Source organism: Populus euphratica, unplaced genomic scaffold (genome assembly GCF_000495115.2).
Source record: "Populus euphratica unplaced genomic scaffold, PopEup_1.0 scaffold49.1, whole genome shotgun sequence".
NCBI lineage: Eukaryota > Viridiplantae > Streptophyta > Magnoliopsida > Malpighiales > Salicaceae > Populus > Populus euphratica.
The window spans coordinates 501,676-520,249 of record NW_011499875.1 but is presented as its reverse complement, the minus strand read 5'-3'; the positions used below and the strand labels follow the sequence as shown (position 1 = coordinate 520,249).

At 37.2% G+C, this 18,574-nt stretch overlaps 3 protein-coding genes across 6 annotated transcripts; 2 read left to right on the top strand and 1 right to left on the bottom strand.

Annotated features, from left to right (window-relative positions):
• LOC105128188 (peroxidase 46-like) lies at positions 1-2,194 on the top strand. Of its 2 annotated transcripts, none has more exons than XM_011029743.1 (5): positions 1-476; positions 1,066-1,245; positions 1,333-1,390; positions 1,433-1,540; positions 1,753-2,194. In XM_011029743.1, the coding sequence occupies exons 1-5, from the start codon at positions 234-236 to the stop codon at positions 2,166-2,168; spliced, it is 1,005 nt and encodes a 334-aa protein (XP_011028045.1). In that variant the 5' UTR covers positions 1-233; the 3' UTR covers positions 2,169-2,194. The 2 variants fall into 2 exon arrangements, with proteins under 2 accessions (XP_011028045.1, XP_011028044.1); XM_011029742.1 differs by having other exon boundaries at positions 1,051-1,245.
• Positions 2,195-7,860: 5,666 nt separating this feature from the next.
• Positions 7,861-8,970, top strand: LOC105128187 (golgin subfamily A member 6-like protein 22). Its single transcript, XM_011029741.1, has 3 exons — positions 7,861-8,096; positions 8,378-8,670; positions 8,865-8,970. Exons 1-3 carry the CDS (start codon positions 8,031-8,033, stop codon positions 8,911-8,913), a joined length of 408 nt encoding a protein of 135 aa, XP_011028043.1. The 5' UTR covers positions 7,861-8,030; the 3' UTR covers positions 8,914-8,970.
• A 2,375-nt stretch (positions 8,971-11,345) lies between these two features.
• LOC105128186 (probable methyltransferase PMT20) lies at positions 11,346-16,530 on the bottom strand. Of its 3 annotated transcripts, none has more exons than XM_011029737.1 (8): positions 16,234-16,530; positions 14,458-14,745; positions 14,216-14,364; positions 13,864-14,059; positions 13,480-13,690; positions 12,507-13,182; positions 12,308-12,385; positions 11,346-11,967 (listed from the first exon to the last, which is right to left on the bottom strand). In XM_011029737.1, the coding sequence occupies exons 2-8, from the start codon at positions 14,725-14,727 to the stop codon at positions 11,745-11,747; spliced, it is 1,803 nt and encodes a 600-aa protein (XP_011028039.1). In that variant the 5' UTR covers positions 14,728-14,745; positions 16,234-16,530; the 3' UTR covers positions 11,346-11,744. The 3 variants fall into 3 exon arrangements, with proteins under 3 accessions (XP_011028039.1, XP_011028040.1, XP_011028041.1); XM_011029738.1 differs by lacking the exon at positions 16,234-16,530 and adding an exon at positions 15,158-16,217; XM_011029739.1 differs by lacking the exon at positions 16,234-16,530 and adding an exon at positions 14,828-15,146.
• Between the last annotated feature and the right edge of the window lie 2,044 nt (positions 16,531-18,574).

The window sequence follows — 18,574 nt, the reverse complement described above, 5'->3', positions numbered from 1 at the left end:
CAAAGGCACAGACACCAATAAGCATGAGAAAATGTGAAGACATAAATAGAGTGATGCTGTCTAACATCCCATCTACCTCATGACAGCACCCCACAATGTAAATGCAACATTTAATGCAGAGGACTCTGTCCTTTTTCTCTCTTGAAATGTATCAACGTCAAGCAAGACACGAGCAACAGTGATGACTGATGCTGTCTGCAATTTTCCTAAAAGAACACTGAAAGAAAATCCTCATGGAGACAAACGCTATACCTTTTTCTGCAAGACCTCATTTGTGTAGTTTTCTGGTTCTTGGTCTCTTACATGCTGTTGTTGTTGCTCCCCCTGCTTCTGCCAGTCTCTTTTTCAACTTTTATGGAGCTTCATGCCCAACTGCTGAACTTATCGTTTCAAACACAGTTAGATCAGCTTCCTCTTCAGACCCTACCATCCCAGGGAAGCTACTTCGTTTGGTTTTCCATGACTGCTTTGTGGAGGTGAGTCTTTTTCACTTGCTGTGTGTTTTGTGTTATCTTAATGAGTGCCGGAAAACAAAACTTTCCACACGGCATTTCACTAATTTCTTCCTTCATGGGGAAGAATACGTGATTGAATTTAGGCTACAAGCTCTTTTTCACCAGTTGTTTAATTGAAAAACGACTTCAGAATCATGGCCATCTAATTAAGTATTCCTCATTACTTTAAGCAAAATCCTTACAGGCATTCTGCAACATGATTTTGATGAATAAACTGTTCTTGACTTCTTGATGATTGAAGGAAAAAAAAACTTGTTTTAGAGTATTTTGGAGATTGAGCTATTACAGTATAAACTGTCATGTGTCACTTCTTTTAAATCATCAAGGGCTTCTTCGTAGACTCTGCTTGAGTTGTTTCACAAGAAGTCATGGATGATTAGCTGTAATTGGCAACACCATTTGAGGCACTTGGCCGAAGCAACACCAAGAATTCTCTTTTTGTGATCCAATTGTAACAACTGATTTATCAGCACCCAAGAATAAACTGAAATCATATTCTTATACTACGGAATTGGTGGCTACTCCTCAATTCTAGATGTCATGGTTACAGGGCTGCGATGCATCCGTGCTGCTGCAAGGAAATGGGACTGAGCGAAGTGATCCAGGGAACAGATCTCTCGGAGGGTTTCAAGTTATTGATTCAGCTAAAAGAATGCTTGAAATCTTCTGTCCAGGAACTGTTTCTTGTGCTGATGTTGTTGCTTTGGCTGCTAGAGATGCTGTTGCAATTGTAATATCTCTCACTGTTACTATTGTTCCTTGTTGAATTCTATGCTTCTTTTGATCGGTTATTCATTTATGAAGTACATGAAAACAGACTGGTGGACCTCAGCTTCAGATTCCAACTGGTAGGAGAGATGGGAGGGTATCGGCAGGCGCAAATCCAACTGGTAGGAGAGATGGGAGGGTATCGGCAGCCGCAAATGTGAGACCTAATATTATAGACACGACTTTTACAATGAATGAGATGATTAACATCTTCACTGCTAAAGGATTATCTATTGAAGACCTTGTTGTGCTATCAGGTATGTGATAATTAATCTAAAACCTCATTCCAAGATTCTTTTACAACACCAAGCAAATAGCTAGACTATCTGCTTCTGACATTGATCGAAAAACTAACCAAGGAGAGGCCAAGCCATCGGCTGTTTGTTTTCTCCATGCGGAGAACTTATTGCACCCGAAAACTACTGTGATAAATGGTTTATTTACCAGGCTTGATGCTTTTGCTTTGCAGGAGCTCACACTATAGGATCAGCTCATTGCAGCGCATTCAGTGATCGGTTCCAAGAGGACTCCAAGGGGAAGCTCACACTCATCGACACATCTCTAGACAGGAATTATGCAAATGAACTAATGCAAAGATGTCCAGTGGATGCAAGCGCTTCAATAACAGTTGTTAATGATCCTGAAACATCCTCATCATTTGACAATCAGTACTACCGAAACCTAGTGGCCCACAAGGGCCTTTTCCAATCAGATTCAGTTCTTTTAGATGACAAAAGAACAAGGAATCTAGTACAGGATTTTGCAAATGATCAAGAGAAGTTTTTCCAGAGTTGGAGCCAGTCATTTTTGAAGCTAACAAGCATTGGAGTAAAAACAGGTGAGGAAGGGGAAATTCGCCAATCTTGTTCAATGACTAGTGGATGAAGAACCTTGAATGAGTTGGTTTTCTCGGCAAGCTCCATTGTAGCCCTCTCATTGTTACGAGAACAGGAAAGAAATCCAAATTCTGCTCTCAAAACAAGATAGTGCTTCCAAATGTTAGAAAAATAGGGGCATCAATGCACCTAGCAAGCAACAATGGCATATAACTACAACCCTTCTGCATTTGTTCATAAATTTAGTCATTTGGTTAGGATATGAGGTTATTTGTGCACTCACTTTTCAATCTTTCTTCTCTAGTTTGATAGGAGCTGTCATGGGTGATTTTATGTGTATGGAACTTCATTTGTTTCTATTTTCTTCGAATAATGTATGATGAGGTAAGGGTATGGTAGGCAGTGTTGGGAAATTCCGACCGGTGATGTTCTGATACTTGCTCATAGGAAAGCCAAGCACACTGACACAATATTTAACGTGGTTCGGCAAAACCGCCTACATCCACGGGAGAAGTCAATATATTTAGAGATAGAGAAAGAATACAAAACAAATACATGGAGGAGGAGGATTACACCCTCTCATACTCAACTCTCAACTCTCTTTGCTGCACTTGCAGCTGCTGCCATTGCAGCTCTCTCTTCCTCTCTACTCTCTTCACATTTTCATAATTCTCTTCACTCATTTTGCTCTCTTGCATATGTCTCTATTTATAAGCATTCATGGAGGCTTTTCTTCAACAAAGGTGGCTGCCAACTCCAACTCTTCTTCAACAATGGTGGCTGCCAACCTTTGACATCTTGGATGAGTGCACATGGTTGGTGCAATAGCAAATGGTTGTTGCACATTAATGGCAACCAACCTAACAATCACCCCCTTTGCCATTCATGTGGGGCAACTGTCCTCTTGCTTCTTCAACACAAGCTTGCATCTTGCAGCTCTTCCAAGCTTTCCAATCTGAGAGCATCTTTGGCCAAGTTTATAGGTACTCGCCAAACCTTTCAATCATCAGAGTAACCATAGCACACCTTTACACAAAAGGATCACTGTAACCAGATGGTTTGCCACATTACATCTGAATAGTGTTAACGCTTGTCTCTGGAACAACATTCCCCTTCGAGCGTATCAACCATGCTCGGTCCGGAATGATTCATCAAGCCTCACATCAAGGCTTATAACACCCCCTCAAACGGATATTTCAAGTGCGACAGTTATTATCTGAGTATCTCAATATGATCACAAGCTCACCACTCTTCCAAGAGTCTACTCATCCAGGAGTTGCGCCTACCCTCTGTTCCACCCTAGGAACCACGCCTTACTTCTCCATGAGTCTCTCGCTCTTAGTCTCAAGAGTCCAGGTAGCTTTCCACCTTTAACCATGGGGGCAGCCCATAAAAGGTTGATCCATATCTGTCTTCATACTCTGAGTATTATAATGCCATTACCGAGCTCACCACCTTGACAAGAGTCAACTTGTTCCCGGAACCTGCGCATGCCCTCTGCTCCTTCATAGCAGCCACGTCTTAATGCTCCACAAGTCATCCACTTATTGTCCAAGGCAAATGTCTTCTAGCTCATTGATCTTTAGCATGGGGGCAATATCCATGAAAGTCAATCCTGCATTTGTCTCCATACTCATCATAGCCCTTTTATTGGTTATCCATCTGTTCACTCATACCTAGCCATCACATTGGCTCTGGGGCGTTCTGAACTGGGCTCCTTCCACGGCCCTCACACCTTCTCCTGAGGTGTCTCCGCTCGTCGTCATGCGGCGGTCTGATCATGGGCTCATCTCATAGCCCTCACACCTTCTCTTTAAGGTGTCTTCGCCTTTTATAGGCAGTCGCATCCTCCTTCAGCTAAGATGCTTCAAAGTGGCTCCATAAATTCTTTGCCACTAATTACATAGAAAGAGAAAGTTGCGGTATACTCCTCGCAATCCTCCACCTCAATTTCTATGTTTGGAGCTTCTACGCCTTTTCTGCTTAACAGCTCCACCCGCACCAACTCCCTTTGGTGTCTTCGCCTTTCATCATAGACGGTCGCCTTTTATCACAGGCGTTTGCACCCCCTCAATTAGGTGCATTTGCAACAGCTCATCCTTCCATCCTTGCATGCATTGAAAGGTCCTCGCTTGTTGCCTTTATCAAGAGCACAAGAGACTTTTTGTTGTACAACTTTTTCATAGTCTCTGCTCTAAGCTTCATCTGGGAACTCTTCTTTTCCTTGCACCTGTTGTCTCATTATAGTACCTCGTTGAATCCTCCGGGTACTCCTACACAATCTTCGTGTGCTCTCGTGCAATTTTGGTTCTCCAGATTTCTCCATATTCCTTGCTTATGTTTGACAGCAGCTCATCCTGTCACAACATCTATCCAAGTCAAAATAGGGTGCCAATCTTCATTTCCTTGATGTATTTCTCTACCATTATCAGGGTCTTCATTAATTCTCCCCTCGAGAAATTACAGTCACCGAATCTAACTTTCTTGGAGAAATCACCACTCCATCAGATCCTTGATCATACGGAACCCAACTGTTCCTTTGTGCCGTCATCCTGCTAGTCTTCAACAGTTTCATAACAAACTGTCACATATACGAAAATAGTACCGTATGGATAATCCTTCCACTAAGCAAGTTCCCAGGAAAGATTGGAGGGGTCACAACGGTCCCGCTTAAAACCCAATCTCCTAGCCAGAACTTCTTAGGTCATATCTATCCATCGTACTGTCTTTTCGTATATACAACCATTTGCTAGCTTTGTCGCGGCTTTCCTTTACAAGTGATCTGGGGTATCCTGGTTTTATACCTTATTTCTCAACATCTGGCGAGACTACCAGTGCTCAGATTCGTCAAGATTGGTCTTCATCAAATTTCACTCTCCACCTCAAATTGTCCACATGATCGGGTGTTTAGAGTGTCCCAATTTTGCCTTCCCTCAAGGCAATTAAAATTCCCATATAATAGTTCAACACATGTAATTGGGTAAACATGTGTGATTTCTTCTTCTTCAGCTCCATCGACCACCATGATGACCATCAGATGCCTCCTAATCGGGCAATCTCTCTTTAATCATTCATCACTGCCATTTCTGATCTTAATCTCAACGATCGGACCGTACCATTGCATCCGGAACGATCAAATTAGCTGGAAACAAGTCTGAAATCGTCCAAATCGCACTTCAGACGGCTAAGATTTGATCAAAACAATTCTGGCCTGATAAACGGCCCAGATTCAATCTCAGAACCTGTTGCACGTAGACTCTGCCACACAGGATCAAAATCCAGGGAGCTGACGTGGCTGTAATGACGTGTCATCCACGTAGGACATATATGTCAACCAAATCTGACGTGGCAGTTTGACTGGTCAGAGTGCTGATGTGTCAGGTGACGTGTCTGATGACTGTGCAGAACTGCTGACGTGGCTGATGACGTGGCAGTCACCCCGCCGGCGCGTGCGACGGTTTCCGACGTCCGATTTCGACGCGGTTTTCACCAGTGGCTTCGTCTCTTCCTCCTCTACGCAGTGGTATGGTCAAAACACAATTTTGACAACTTTCATTTTTGAGCAAAATCAAACACCACTTTAAACCGAACGCTCTGATACCAATTGTTGGGAATTCCGACCGGTGATGTACTGATATTTGCTCATAGGAGGCCAAGCACACTGACACAATATTTAACGTGGTTCGGCAAAACCGCCTACATCCACGGGAGAAGCCATTGCATTATGTAGAGAGAGTACAAGATTTACAATAATAGAGGAGGAGGAATCATCCTCTCTTTGAGCAACTCTCAACCTCACTCTATTTCTCTCATTTTGTTCTGCAATGGCAGCCCACTCTCTCCTACATTTCTCACCTCTTTGGCTCTACTTCCTCTCTCTCATTTTGCTCTCTTGCATATGCCTCTATTTATAGGCATTCATGGAGGCTTTTCTTCAACAAAGGTGGCTGCCAACTCCAACTCTTCTTCAACAATGGTGGCTGCCAACCTTTGACATCTTGGATGAGTGCACATGGTTGGTGCAATAGCAAATGGTTGTTGTACATTAATGGCAACCAACCTAACACTACAAACTCATCCAAGAGGCATTTGATCTCTAGAGGATATGTATTTATTGAAGGCATGGGGTTAAATGGTTGAATTTGAAAAAAAAAACCGATCCCCTGTAGACCCAAATACTCTTTATTGTGTAGAAGCTCAATACTAGACGTGTCAGCCTCCCGTCCAAGTCCCTGCAGAGTATGTATGACTCCGCCGATTCTGAAGGTCATGGCGAGATGTTTGTAGGCTGTCTCAACTAGTCCAAGGGTTTCCAACCATTGCACTCCCAGGACCACTTGACAGGCTGCCAACCGAATACCTCGAGTGAGGCCCCCTCGTGGAAGGATGATATAATAACAGGAAGGACCGAGAGTGTGTTACACTTTTATGGCCGCGGTAGATTAATAATATAATTTGGTTCGGATTACTGTAAGACTTGAATATTATGATCGGGGAGCAAGAAGACGAACGGTCGTTTTCAGAAATAATTACAAGGACAGCGACTAGGGAGCTAACTAGACCGTACAATCTTGTTGCTGCCAGTTACAATTCTAAGGAACCGAAGGAGGATGTAAAATATCCGAATACCTCGAGTGAGGCCCCCTCGTGGAAGGATGATATAATAACAGGAAGGACCGAGAGTGTGTTACATATATATATATAGGGAATTTTAAATCATACCTAAAAAGGCCTCCTTCGCGTGGAGCGGTCCCCGAGGCTTACTGCACGAATATCGATGATAGACGCAAGAAGTCTCGCGAGATCGCACGATAACTAAAGTGTATGGACGAAACACGATGGATACCCTTTTTAGTATCTTTAATTAAAGATATTTTTAAATAATATTTTGTAATTTTTAATAAGAACTTAAAATAGTGAAAAATACATTAAAAATTTTAATTTATTTTTTAATAAAAAATATTTTAAAAACATGTAAAATCACGAAAACAAAAGTACAAGAATAGCCAAGGAATTTTTTTTATCAAATCAGCATTTTAGAATTCTTCTTATAGGAACATCACAATTAAAAATTTAATTAAAAAAATAAGATATTTTTACAATTATAGATAATATTTGTGACTCAAGTCAAATATAACATACCCAATTCTCTTTAAAAAAAAATATAGCATAAGCAATTTTCTTATTTCTTTAAGCAATTATCTCAAATATAAAAATAAATCAATATTACTCTCTATCTCAAATAATAATAAAGGTAGATTTAAAATGGATTTTAATTTTATTTAGTAAAATTATATGTGCTATATTTTTTAAGAAATTGCAAGTTGCATATACGATACTGTTATTTATAAATTAAGGGTCCACAAGCTATCTGTTGCTCTATAAATAATATTATTTTTTAATTAAATTTTTAATTGTGCTATTTATTTAGCATTTATGTAGCCCAATATACATTAACATCTTTAAATTTATCAAATGAGAATAGATGTCGTAAATGATTTAATAATTAAAAAGGTATATAAAAAATTAATTTAATATTTTTATAAAGAAATAATTTTAAAAGATATTTGCAAAATATATACAACGACTTTAGAAGTTTCCACCGAACGAGGACCCCATTTCCAAGTCAAGAAGCTCATGACCCGCTTCGCATGTCGCTCGAGATGCGGTGGTTAAGAGCGTGACCCCAACGTATTTAAGCGTAAGAAAGAATAAAATAAAATTTTCTGGCGTTATCGTGCGATATCGAAAGACACACGCGAGAAATCTGCAAAGCTCGAGCGGAAACATTTTGCAGATCGGACACCATTATAAACGAAGGGATACCCGGTGTGAACACAAACATTCAATTTCAAGAGAAAGGAAGGAAGGGGATAAGTCAACACGGTGGATCCTCCGGGTCTCTGCGTCCATGGACTCGATCAAACCTTTAGCTCTGCGCCGCCATGTTTGCAAGTCTACACAGAGGAAACAATGGGTACCCACCAAATCTTGTTTACAATTCTATGTTCTTTTTTTATATATAATTTCTTTTGTTGCTGCTATGAACCATGTCCATATCCCCAGAAATTAAAAATAATTATTATTCTTATATTATATTATCTATATCTAGATGATCACTTTAGGTTTTTTTTTTTTGCGTTTTTGTTTTTTTAATTAAAAGTTTTTTGTTAAATTTAGTTTGTTAATAAAAAGGCTAGAACTAGTACGTTACTAATCGGCGTATTTTACATGCATGGATGCCGATCTGGCTTCTAGAAAAGAGAAGAAAATATCAAGAAGAACAGAGAGAGGAGGGAGACAATGGAACGGCTGAGAATAGATATGGTAGAGATCAGTGAGGGACAAGAACGCCTAAAAGAAGGGCAACGAGAAATAAGACAAAAGTTTGGAGAGATAGAATCGGAATGCCGCAAACTCAAAGAGGAGACAATGAACATAGCCAAGCAGAGTGATTGCAATCAAATCAGGATCGACCTAATGTTTAGCATTTTGAAAGCACGTCAAGACAACAACTTTTCCCATGCCGAACGCCTTACTCAGCTCCTCCGGTTGGTTAAATTTCCTTCACCATTTATTTTCTTAATTTTCGGGATATCGGATTTAATAATTAATCTTGCTAATGCTAGCTAGTAAGGGAATCACAAGGAAAAAGAAGAAGAAGAAGAAGTTAACGAACTCAAAATCAAGAATCAAAATGCACAATGTTGATAATTATTTTTTCCCTTGTTCGTTTTGTTGCCAGTGAGGAAATGGGAAGGCAGGAAGAAGGAAAGCCGGGTCTGGTTGGCTGACTAATGATCATCTAAAACAACGAGCAGTGTGACTCTTAATCGTCTTTTTTTATTAAATTAGTCTTCCCTTAATTTCCTTCTGCTTGTCTTCTTCCTTCAATTCTCTGTTCCGAATTGAATGTATTCAGTAATAGTGTGCGCGTGCGCGTGCTTCAATTCTCTGTTCCGAATTGAATGTATTGAGTAATAGTGCGCGCGCGCGCATATATATATATATATATATATATGCTATGCCTCTGTTCCAACTTTACATATTCTGCTGTCATGGATATATGGTATGATTTCGTGAAGAAGGTTTCGATTATGAGATTTTGCAAGGCGTGCGAGAGAGAGAGAGCGGTTCACGGAAAAGAAAGTCCAGCACCGAACCGGCTCCTTACCTCGAAGAGTGCGAGGAGGATGTATGAGAACTAGATTATTGACAAGGAAGAGGAGGTAATATATCCTCAAGCCAGGCTAGAAGGACTGGCCCATAGCACTAGGCCGAAAAAAAACTCCACAGCCGCTCCATATAAGCTAAAACAAATAGCCCAACAAGACAATATATGTCTTGGATTTAAGAGGGTGCAATTTCCTCCCATCTTTTTCACTAACTATAGCCCAGCAAGGTTGAACTCTCTTCCAAAATTTGTGCATTTTCGTGTTCTTGAAAATTGTTAAGGCTACAGATCGTACGGAAATTTCTAACTCTTTCTTCTAAATTTAGATAATACTTGAATATTGTTGAGATAACCCCTAAGTCTATGGTTCAATTGCTTACGTTTTAGACATTAACTGGTTATGTTACCTGCAATTCTTTGTATTTTAAATATTTTTATTTTTTATAAAAAAATTATATATACAATTTTTTTCAACCTATCTTTTATAATTTAAAAAATTTAACAAATCAAAAAGTTTATCGACATATATATTCAAAATAAAATAAAACTATGTTAACTAATAAATAAATAAATAATTATTAATAATATCTAAAAAGATATAGATAACGATATCTAATCTTGAATGATAGAACATTTTTGCTAATTTTTATTCATTAAAATATTTTTTATTTAATCAAGGAATAATAGAAATAGGCAAATATATTAAATTTATTGAATAAAAAAATATGTAAGGTTGTGAAAATAAATATTTTTAAATTTTAAAAACATAATTCATCTATACAAAAGATAAAAAAAAATCATAGATGTATCAGAAAATTTTTTCTAAAAATTAAACACATAAAAGAATCATTATTATTTAAAAGAGACTCTTTAAACAAAATAAAATAGGAAAGTGATATTAATATAAATATAACTAAGTTTTTTTAAAAATAAAAAAGTATTAATTAAAAAAAAAAGGCTAGACGTTATTAAGTACGTCAAGTTAGGCCATCTTGCCTGGTCCGGGCCTATTAGGACAAGCCTGCGCAACTAGACCTCTTTTTAATTTGCATTTGAGATGTATGACATGTCGCTGCTTGTTTTGCCTAGATTCTAGCCACCATGGTGGTCAAAAAATTAGGGTTTATATTTTTTTAATTCAAAAACTTTGTTTTCAATCTTCTTCTTCTTTTTTTTATCTAAAACACCTTAAAAACTATGATAAATATATTTATGGCCTCAAAAAACCTAAAAACCGAACTCAACCCAAAATAAAAAATCAACCCGGTGTCAGATCTTTTTTTTACAAACTTTTAAGGCATAAAAAAATCTAATATAAACTCTCCCCATTAAATGAAATAATTTGACACAAATATCTCTCATTTTAATGGCCTAAATAGGTGCTAACATCATGTTTTTTTCTCTATAGCTGAAATCCAACGATTTCTCTTTCCTTTCACAACCCGAAACCAAAAAATAAAAAAAAAACCTCTTGTATCAAAATATAATTGGAATAGTTTTGAGAGATCAAAATTATACAATTTACATGCTTGTCTTAGGTAAAGGATCAAAGTGTATTATTTTTTAAACTTACAATACCCTATTCATGCTTGTCTTATATTTTTTTTAGGTTCTTTTTCTTTCAATTTTATCATTTCATAGGAATTCAAAATTAATTTCTCATTAAATAGGACTAAATTGTTCAAAAAAATTTGAGAATTAAATTGAAAAAATATAAAATTTTATACAATCTATTTACAGTAAAATATAAAAGAATAATCAATAAAAAATCTCAGGCGGTTTAGAGTATAAAGTATAAGACTCGGTGTTGTCATATGTCCACGACCAAGTTCCTCCATGTTTTGTCACTCAGGAGCTCACGCTAGCCATTTCCAAAACTCTATTGGATTTAAGAATTCTAAATCCAACATAACAGTTCTGAAAAGACTAGATTTAGGTGACCGTCATATGATGAAGTTCAATAATGAAGGAAAAAATAATTTTTATTTTATTTTATTTCTGGACGCACCGTCAGATTTCTCTTTGAGCAACCTCTACTGCACTCCTCCATCATATGATGAAGTTCAATAATGAAGGAACCAAATTTCATTACATATATGTAAGAACAACAATGCAAGGTAGCATTGCTTATCGAGTCCACGAATTTCCATACACCGATCTTTGAAGTTTTACATATTGAAGGTGGGGGAAAAAGATCCGAAATGAGAAAAAAATGGAAATTACAAAGCCAGGATGCCTTGCAATGAATCTATTTATACCTGATGATACTATAAATTAACAAATCTCTGTTATTGGGTAGCTAATTCTTCAATTGAGATGTTGATCTGGAGGATCCTTGGCTTCTTTTGAATAAACTAATCTGTGTAAGGTATTCAGCTTTCTTCCCCTGCAATCTTGTATTGCAGTTGCATAAGCTCTCGGAGCGGCATGTTTCAGGATTTCTCATGTTTGTCATCTTGAACTTTGGGTAGAGGAATGCCAGAGTTTCTTCTGGCAAATCAATATTTTCTCTTTCTCAACTCCATATTCAGTGTCTTCTCCACGGCAGCTCCACCTCATACCCTTGGCAATGGTAGAAATGGCATCCATGAAATAGCTGGATTCTCGTATTATTGCATAACCCGCAGGTCTTAGGATCCGATCCATCTCCAAAAGCACATACTTAATATCACATCTGTGCAAGAACAAACAATCATGAGAATCACATTTCATGCCAATTTTCATCCTGCAGAGAATTTTTAGTCGGCCTGGTGTTGCATATTTCCAAACAATATTCAATATCTTGTGATACTCTTTTCTCATAATAGTCAAGTATAAATTAGGAACTGTCCACGTATTTCGGTCGACTTTATCATATCAGACAAAGGTTTATACCCAACTACACAAGATGTCATTTCCTTGAAGCTAACCACTTAAACGTGGACCCGGTGCGATCTGGCAGATCAACATTTCTAGACAGTAAATTCCAAGTGATTCCATAAAAGCAGAGAGGTAAAATGTGCTCCTTAACTTACCTGTGGCTTTCTGCAGTGAAGAGGCCATCAAGGTGAAGGAGATCATAAGTTCGAGGGTAAGTTGAGAAAGCTTCACACCTAGAAAATAGAAAAGAGATAAATCAACAGCTCCTGAGTACTATTAATGACATCCAGCCATCAAAGATAATTTTCATGCAAAATGAGAACTTCAAGATTCTTATAAGCTCCTTCAGATTACCAATCATGAAAAGTTCCGATGAGGCCACGGTCAAAAACAACAGGAAGTGTGTTGGCAGCATAGGAAGAGACCACATTCATGACCCACAGAGGATCATCAATCACAGCTGCAGCAAAACCTCCATAAACTGTATTCATGTCCATAACATTTCTTATCTTATCAGACCCAAGTGCTGGGAGCAACTTCTTGTAGTGCTTTGCACGAATCTTCCACTTGCTGTCATCATGCTTAAAAGCACTAGCACTCCCACCATGAACATCTAAAATGCGTTCAGGTGTAACATGCAACCTCTGTGGCCATTTGGGGATGGACTCCATAACTGATTTCTTAATTCTTGGGCTTGGAACAACAACGCAAGGGCGGAATGGAGTGTACCATGCTGAATCTGGTTCAAGGCTATCATCGCACTTAGGTGGGTAGGCATCGGGATAGGTAAGTTTACTGTAGCAACTATTATCTGAAGCTTTCTGCCACACAGCAATGTCATCCTTTTTGTCATACAATTTGAAGCACATCGAAGTCAGCAGTTCTTGCAACTTTTCATAATCAGATTTCTGCTCTTCCACAGTAGTATTCCAGCCTCGCCAACGGTTTTCATAGTTAACAGGAGGACCAGACAGAACCCAGAAGCCACCGGGACGGAGAATACGGTGAACTTCCAGAAGATAAATTCCACCTGAGAGCAACAAAATTCTGTTCTTGAGAAAAGCAGCAAGTAGTAACACAATATGCAACTATAATAGGAAGACAGAGGTGAGGAAAATGAACAGCATCAACTAATCGTCGTGCTAATAAAGGAAGTCAACTAGGTGGTGGTGCCCATCCCACACTGAATTTCAAAAGCCTTTCTAAAATCAGAAAATCAGGAACCCTGTGAAGATTTCAGCAATTAACAAATGCAAATAATTAGAGCACATAATCTTTTACCTCCCACACAAACTGAGAGCAGGAAAGGGTTAAAATCAAGACTAACCAAATTCTGTCCATGGGATAAGACATCTGGAGCAATGAGCCATATCGAATGCATTTGATGGGAAGGGAAGTCTTTGTGTGGAAATGATGCCAAGAATTGCAGGAATTCCACGTTCTAATGCAAACTGGACTTGAGCCTCATGGTTATCTCTTGGGGCTAGAGAAACAGTTAGAATCCCGCGATCTAATAGATCACCTCCCCAGCTAGCAACCTAGAAATAAAAATAATTGAGTGGATTAGGCAACAGAATTCCAAAGAGACAAATAGCCTAAATATGAATGGCGGTACCATTCCTCATGCAACATGGATTCTGATGGTTCAGGTTTCGCTGTTTCTTTCATGAGTAATTCCAGAAACGAGGATGAGATTGAAAGTGCAACTCACCCCACACCCAGTATCAATGGCAGTGCGAATGGTCCCATCTTTCATTTCGGGGATAAGATCTTGCATCAGATCAACATAGGCACCCACTCCTCTGGGAAACATGGTGCCCCCACCAGGAAAGAGGAACTTATCCCCCTCTTTTCTCAGCCAGTTCTGATTAGATTTCTGCTTGTTAATCCAATCATATGGTACATTCCTGAAGCCAGGTCCACAAGGTAAAATAAGTGAAACAAGCATTTTCAACCTAGCATTCCAGCTAATCCCTGACAAACACTGAATTTTGAACCTAGAAATCGGCCTAAAAAAGATCCTGTGAAATGACAAAAAAAGTATCAGAAACGGATCGTAATACCTGTACCAACATTGATCCCTGCTCTTTGGCCATGTGATTGGAGGCTTATACCCTTCCGGTGGTGGAACTAAGCATTCCTTCCTTTCAAAAACCGGAGGACAGTGGCGTTCCATGAAAGTAAGCCTATGATTTCCATATTTCTTCCACCTCTGTGCAATAGACATACATCATCGATATCTCAATTTTCACTTTATAACCGTCTAATAGATTTTGCACCATGTAATAAATAATTATGTAAATACCCTTGGATCCGTGCATGGAGTGTAGTCTTGATAGTCGCTGCTGCATTCAGGAAATGCAGTGGATTTAATTTGGAGAGGAGCAACTGACGATTCCTTGGGTGAGGAGACCACCTTTGCCACGTCCTTGACCTCAATTTTATCTCTCTCAGAACAGAAAATTCCACCAAGATAGAATGAAAGCCCACAGAGTACCACAAACATCATCGCCATGGGAAAAGCCCTGGAGTTTTTATCAGGATGGGACCCTGGTTTTCCATCTTTATGCTTCATGATTCCGCAAACGAACAGCTACTTGCAAACAATAGGCAAATTGTAAGTCGCAATGTCTTATAAAGCATGTAACGATAAAGCTAATGTCAATCCCTCCCACCTCAACATTGAGAAAATTCAACCAGTTTCTTTGAGTATGAGCACAAATAAGGGTGTAGCATTATGAGTTTTTAATCCTATTCCTAAGTTACCTCATCTGTAAAACTAAGGATCATTATTTAGAGAATGCAACAATATAGTAATGAAGTGATTAAACAACAAATTTTTCATTTTTCCATAAACGTTAGTATGAGGCATTAAGAAGATCCTGCAGATCACAATTAAGTAGAGATTTCAGGCAGATCAACATATGAATTTGGACACTTCAAAGCAATGCCAGAAAGAAGAACTCCAAATGAAAAATCAATCAAAATAAAGCAAAGAAGCACACTCTTATGAGCTGATTCTTCCAGCCGGCAAACACTAAACTAGCAAAATTGAATGGATCAATGCAACAAGCCTCGGTCTTTAAGACAGATCCAGCTTATGTATATAGAACCAATGACTGGTGAATAAGTTCCAAAAGAGAATCAGTAATTAATACACATGCAAAGGTTGATTGGTGGTGCTGGAGAAGGGATACATACTGGTAGTACAAGATCTGATAGCAAATACCGACATGTTATTTTTCACTGTCCATGCTACTTTTACTTTTGATATTTATCACATGATATTGGGACCCAATTCTATCAAACCCCATCCGTCCTAATTAGGTATCATTCTTCTCTCTCTCTCTCCCCACTACGTCAAAAGGCAAACCACTGGATCTTACACCAAATTATTGAAAAAGCAAAAAAGCAAATAATAGAGGAAAAGAACAATAAACCACCAAGTAATTTTAATGATTTCCTAGAAACCCAAGAAATGTTTTTCCATAATTCACTTTGTTCCGATCAGCTGCTTTCTTCATTTCTCATGTGTCATCGATGGCTACTACTCATAGTACTATTAAGAAAAAAAGCACTTATTCACCATTCAATCAAAAAAGCAAAAGAACATATAGTTCCACCATGAATGTCATCAATCTTTCGTCACGAAAAAAAGAAAGAAAGAAAGAAAGAAAGATCACTGATTAAACCATAAAAATGTCAGAGAAACAGAAGGAGCAGCGATGGAGTGAAGCAACGCTTACAATACAAAAAAGAAAAAGGAGTTACTCAAAAGGTGGTAACGATATACAAGCCTTAAAAAAAAAAGCAAATCAAGAAAATATACAGGATACCCAGAAACAATGGAAAAAAAAAAAAAACAGATCTGAATTGCAGAAAACAGAGAAGAAGAAGAAAAAGAAGAAACAATATGTGCAGCGCATGTAACTGATAACCCTATCTGTCAGAGAAAGGAATGTACAAGCAGAGAATAACTGAGCACGGTGGTAAAGAAACAGGCAACCCAACAAGAATGACAAAAACATAGACAGAGAAGATCAAGTGGGTACTACTTACTAACAATGCTACATTACTGTACCTTAATTTCCCACCTGTACGCTACAAAAACTGAATAGATGGTTAAAGGTTGTTGGCAACTGAGATCTCTCTCTCTCTTAACAGATGAGAGAAAGAAGGGGGAGGCAGGTATAATGGTTATAACTAAAGATGCCTTAGCCTCAAAACCTCACCCACGCAGAAGCAGGCACACACACATATCTATTTTCCTATCCGTCTGCAAAACCTTAAATAAAAGTCTCTACTACTTGCTTCCTGTTCCTTTCCCAGCTGTCTGTCCTGTGTCTCCTTCTCTCCTGTCTTTTATTTTATTTTATATAATTTTTATTCTCTTCTTTAAATAATTTCATGCCCCACCCCCCTCTCTAATGACTAGAATATACTTGGCTGTAAATCTTTCATCATTAGAGTCACAAGGGGAAGAGCTAAGAGACAAGACCCGAATGATTTCTTACACGACCCTGAATTACACGCATTTTGGACACAGTTTCCTATTTGCCATCAACTGAGATTAAGCGCATTTTGGACACAGTTTCCTATTTGCCAACTGAGATTGATGATGCCTTGTTTATGAACAAGGACGAATAAAATTACCCTTTGATCATAGACATTTGGAATAAATGAATTTGTTTTCCACATTGTTATATCTACGAGATTATGTGCTTTTAGCTAAACTATCTGTAATGGATTCAACCAACCTGCTGACCATGTTGAACATTCCAAATAAAAATTAAGAAATTGCTAATCCTGTGCAAGGCATGCATGGTAGACAATCATAACACTTGTGATAGTCTTTAATTAATGTTTTGTGAAACTTCTTAGCTGCGTTAATTCAGGTTAACACAGCATGTGTTTATCTGACATAATAAATTAACTCGGGCTGCACAGGAGGATCTGGAAGGGACTCTGCGCCATCACCCTAAATCCTTATGGTTTCAATTGTCAATTACTTGTCTGCAGAATCCACAATAAAACCCTGGTAAATTGCTTGGGAATAATATAGCTACAGCTGTGTTCTTCAAATTTCATTTCCGAAGTTTTAATTACAGCGTTGCAAAATATTTTGCAAAGAGAGAATATACAATCTTGGCATTTTGGGTCATTTGGAATAGCATTTTAAACACCATTGTTTCTAGAAATTTTAATTTAAAAAAAAACTATAATATTTTTATATTTTTATATTATTTTAATATGATATTGTTAAAAATATTTTAAAAAAAAATAAAAAATTTATTATTTTCATATATTTTTAAATAAAAAATAATTTAAAAAATTACATAGATACAGTTTGAATTTTATTTTTTTTTACATTTTTAAAAGCAAAGTATAAAAGACTATATTATACTTGCAAGCAAAACTTGTTGAATTTACATTAAAGGACTTTTTTATCTTTTAATATTATTTAAAAAAAAATGCATGGAGCAGCATTACAACTTTAATTACGTAATACTGTTAGATATTATAAAAGAAAATGTAAAACACATGCAGAATTCATTGTTCGTCGATAAATTATTATTCTTTGTAATTGTATAATTATCATTATAATCTTTAGCCTCGGGCTTATAACTAAAAATACGAGTTTTGAATGTTAATTTCAGTTAATTTTACTTTTTTAATATTTAATTTATTAAAAATTAATTTTCACAGTTATTTTCTTTAATCTCCTTCCTATAAGATTGTCTTACACTTGTGTTTATATTGCAGGGCTAATAGGTTACTTGAATTTTTTTATTTTATTTTTTAATATTAAATTTTTTAATGATTGAATTTCATAGTACCCTTAAAAAACTAGCCAATGGAATCGTGGCAGTAATTTTCTTTTTCCTTTTTTATTTCCACGTCTGCTTCATTTCATAGTCAGCTGCAACATGTTCTTGGGTTGCATTTTCTTAACGTCAAAGTTTTTAAAATAAAAAGAATAATTACAAAAAAAAGGCATGATGACGATGAAAAAGATGGTTGTTATATAATATTTGTGATGATAAAGATAGATATTGGGCGGCGTTAAGATATTTGTTTGTTGTGGTGAAAAAGATGGTTGTTATATAATATTTGTGAATATTTGTTTGTTGTGGTAGCGGCGTTAAGATATTTGTTTGTTGTGGTGGAGGTGGTAATGAGCAGTAGAAATGATTGTGATAATGGCAATTATACTAAATGGTTACGTATACGAAAATCATATATAATAATTGTATATTTTTTAAATAAAATAATTAATTTTGCTGATGTTGATGTTAATAATAATGATAATGATTGTAATAATAAAAAATTACAAATCAAAGTTTATAAATGCATATTTGATTAATGAGCAAAAATATTTAATTTATTATCATAAATACATGCTAAACAACTAGAGTTCTATA

Bases quoted from the DNA above. Each gene is read 5' to 3' on its own strand.
- LOC105128187 (XM_011029741.1), top strand. From the start codon at position 8,031: ATGGACTCGATCAAACCTTTAGCTCTGCGCCGCCATGTTTGCAAGTCT. The intron at 8,097-8,377 runs GTACCCACCAAA...TCTGGCTTCTAG, and splicing joins CTACACAGAGGAAACAATGG to AAAAGAGAAGAAAATATCAA. The intron at 8,671-8,864 runs GTTGGTTAAATT...TTTTGTTGCCAG, and splicing joins CGCCTTACTCAGCTCCTCCG to TGAGGAAATGGGAAGGCAGG.
- LOC105128186 (XM_011029737.1), bottom strand. From the start codon at position 14,727: ATGAAGCATAAAGATGGAAAACCAGGGTCCCATCCTGATAAAAACTCC. The intron at 13,183-13,479 runs GTTAGTCTTGAT...TGTTGCTCTCAG, and splicing joins TATCCCATGGACAGAATTTG to GTGGAATTTATCTTCTGGAA. The intron at 12,386-12,506 runs GTAATCTGAAGG...TCTATTTTCTAG, and splicing joins ATCGGAACTTTTCATGATTG to GTGTGAAGCTTTCTCAACTT.
- LOC105128188 (XM_011029742.1), top strand. From the start codon at position 234: ATGGAGACAAACGCTATACCTTTTTCTGCAAGACCTCATTTGTGTAGT. The intron at 1,391-1,432 runs GCGCAAATCCAA...GGGTATCGGCAG, and splicing joins AGATGGGAGGGTATCGGCAG to CCGCAAATGTGAGACCTAAT. The intron at 1,541-1,752 runs GTATGTGATAAT...TTTGCTTTGCAG, and splicing joins AGACCTTGTTGTGCTATCAG to GAGCTCACACTATAGGATCA.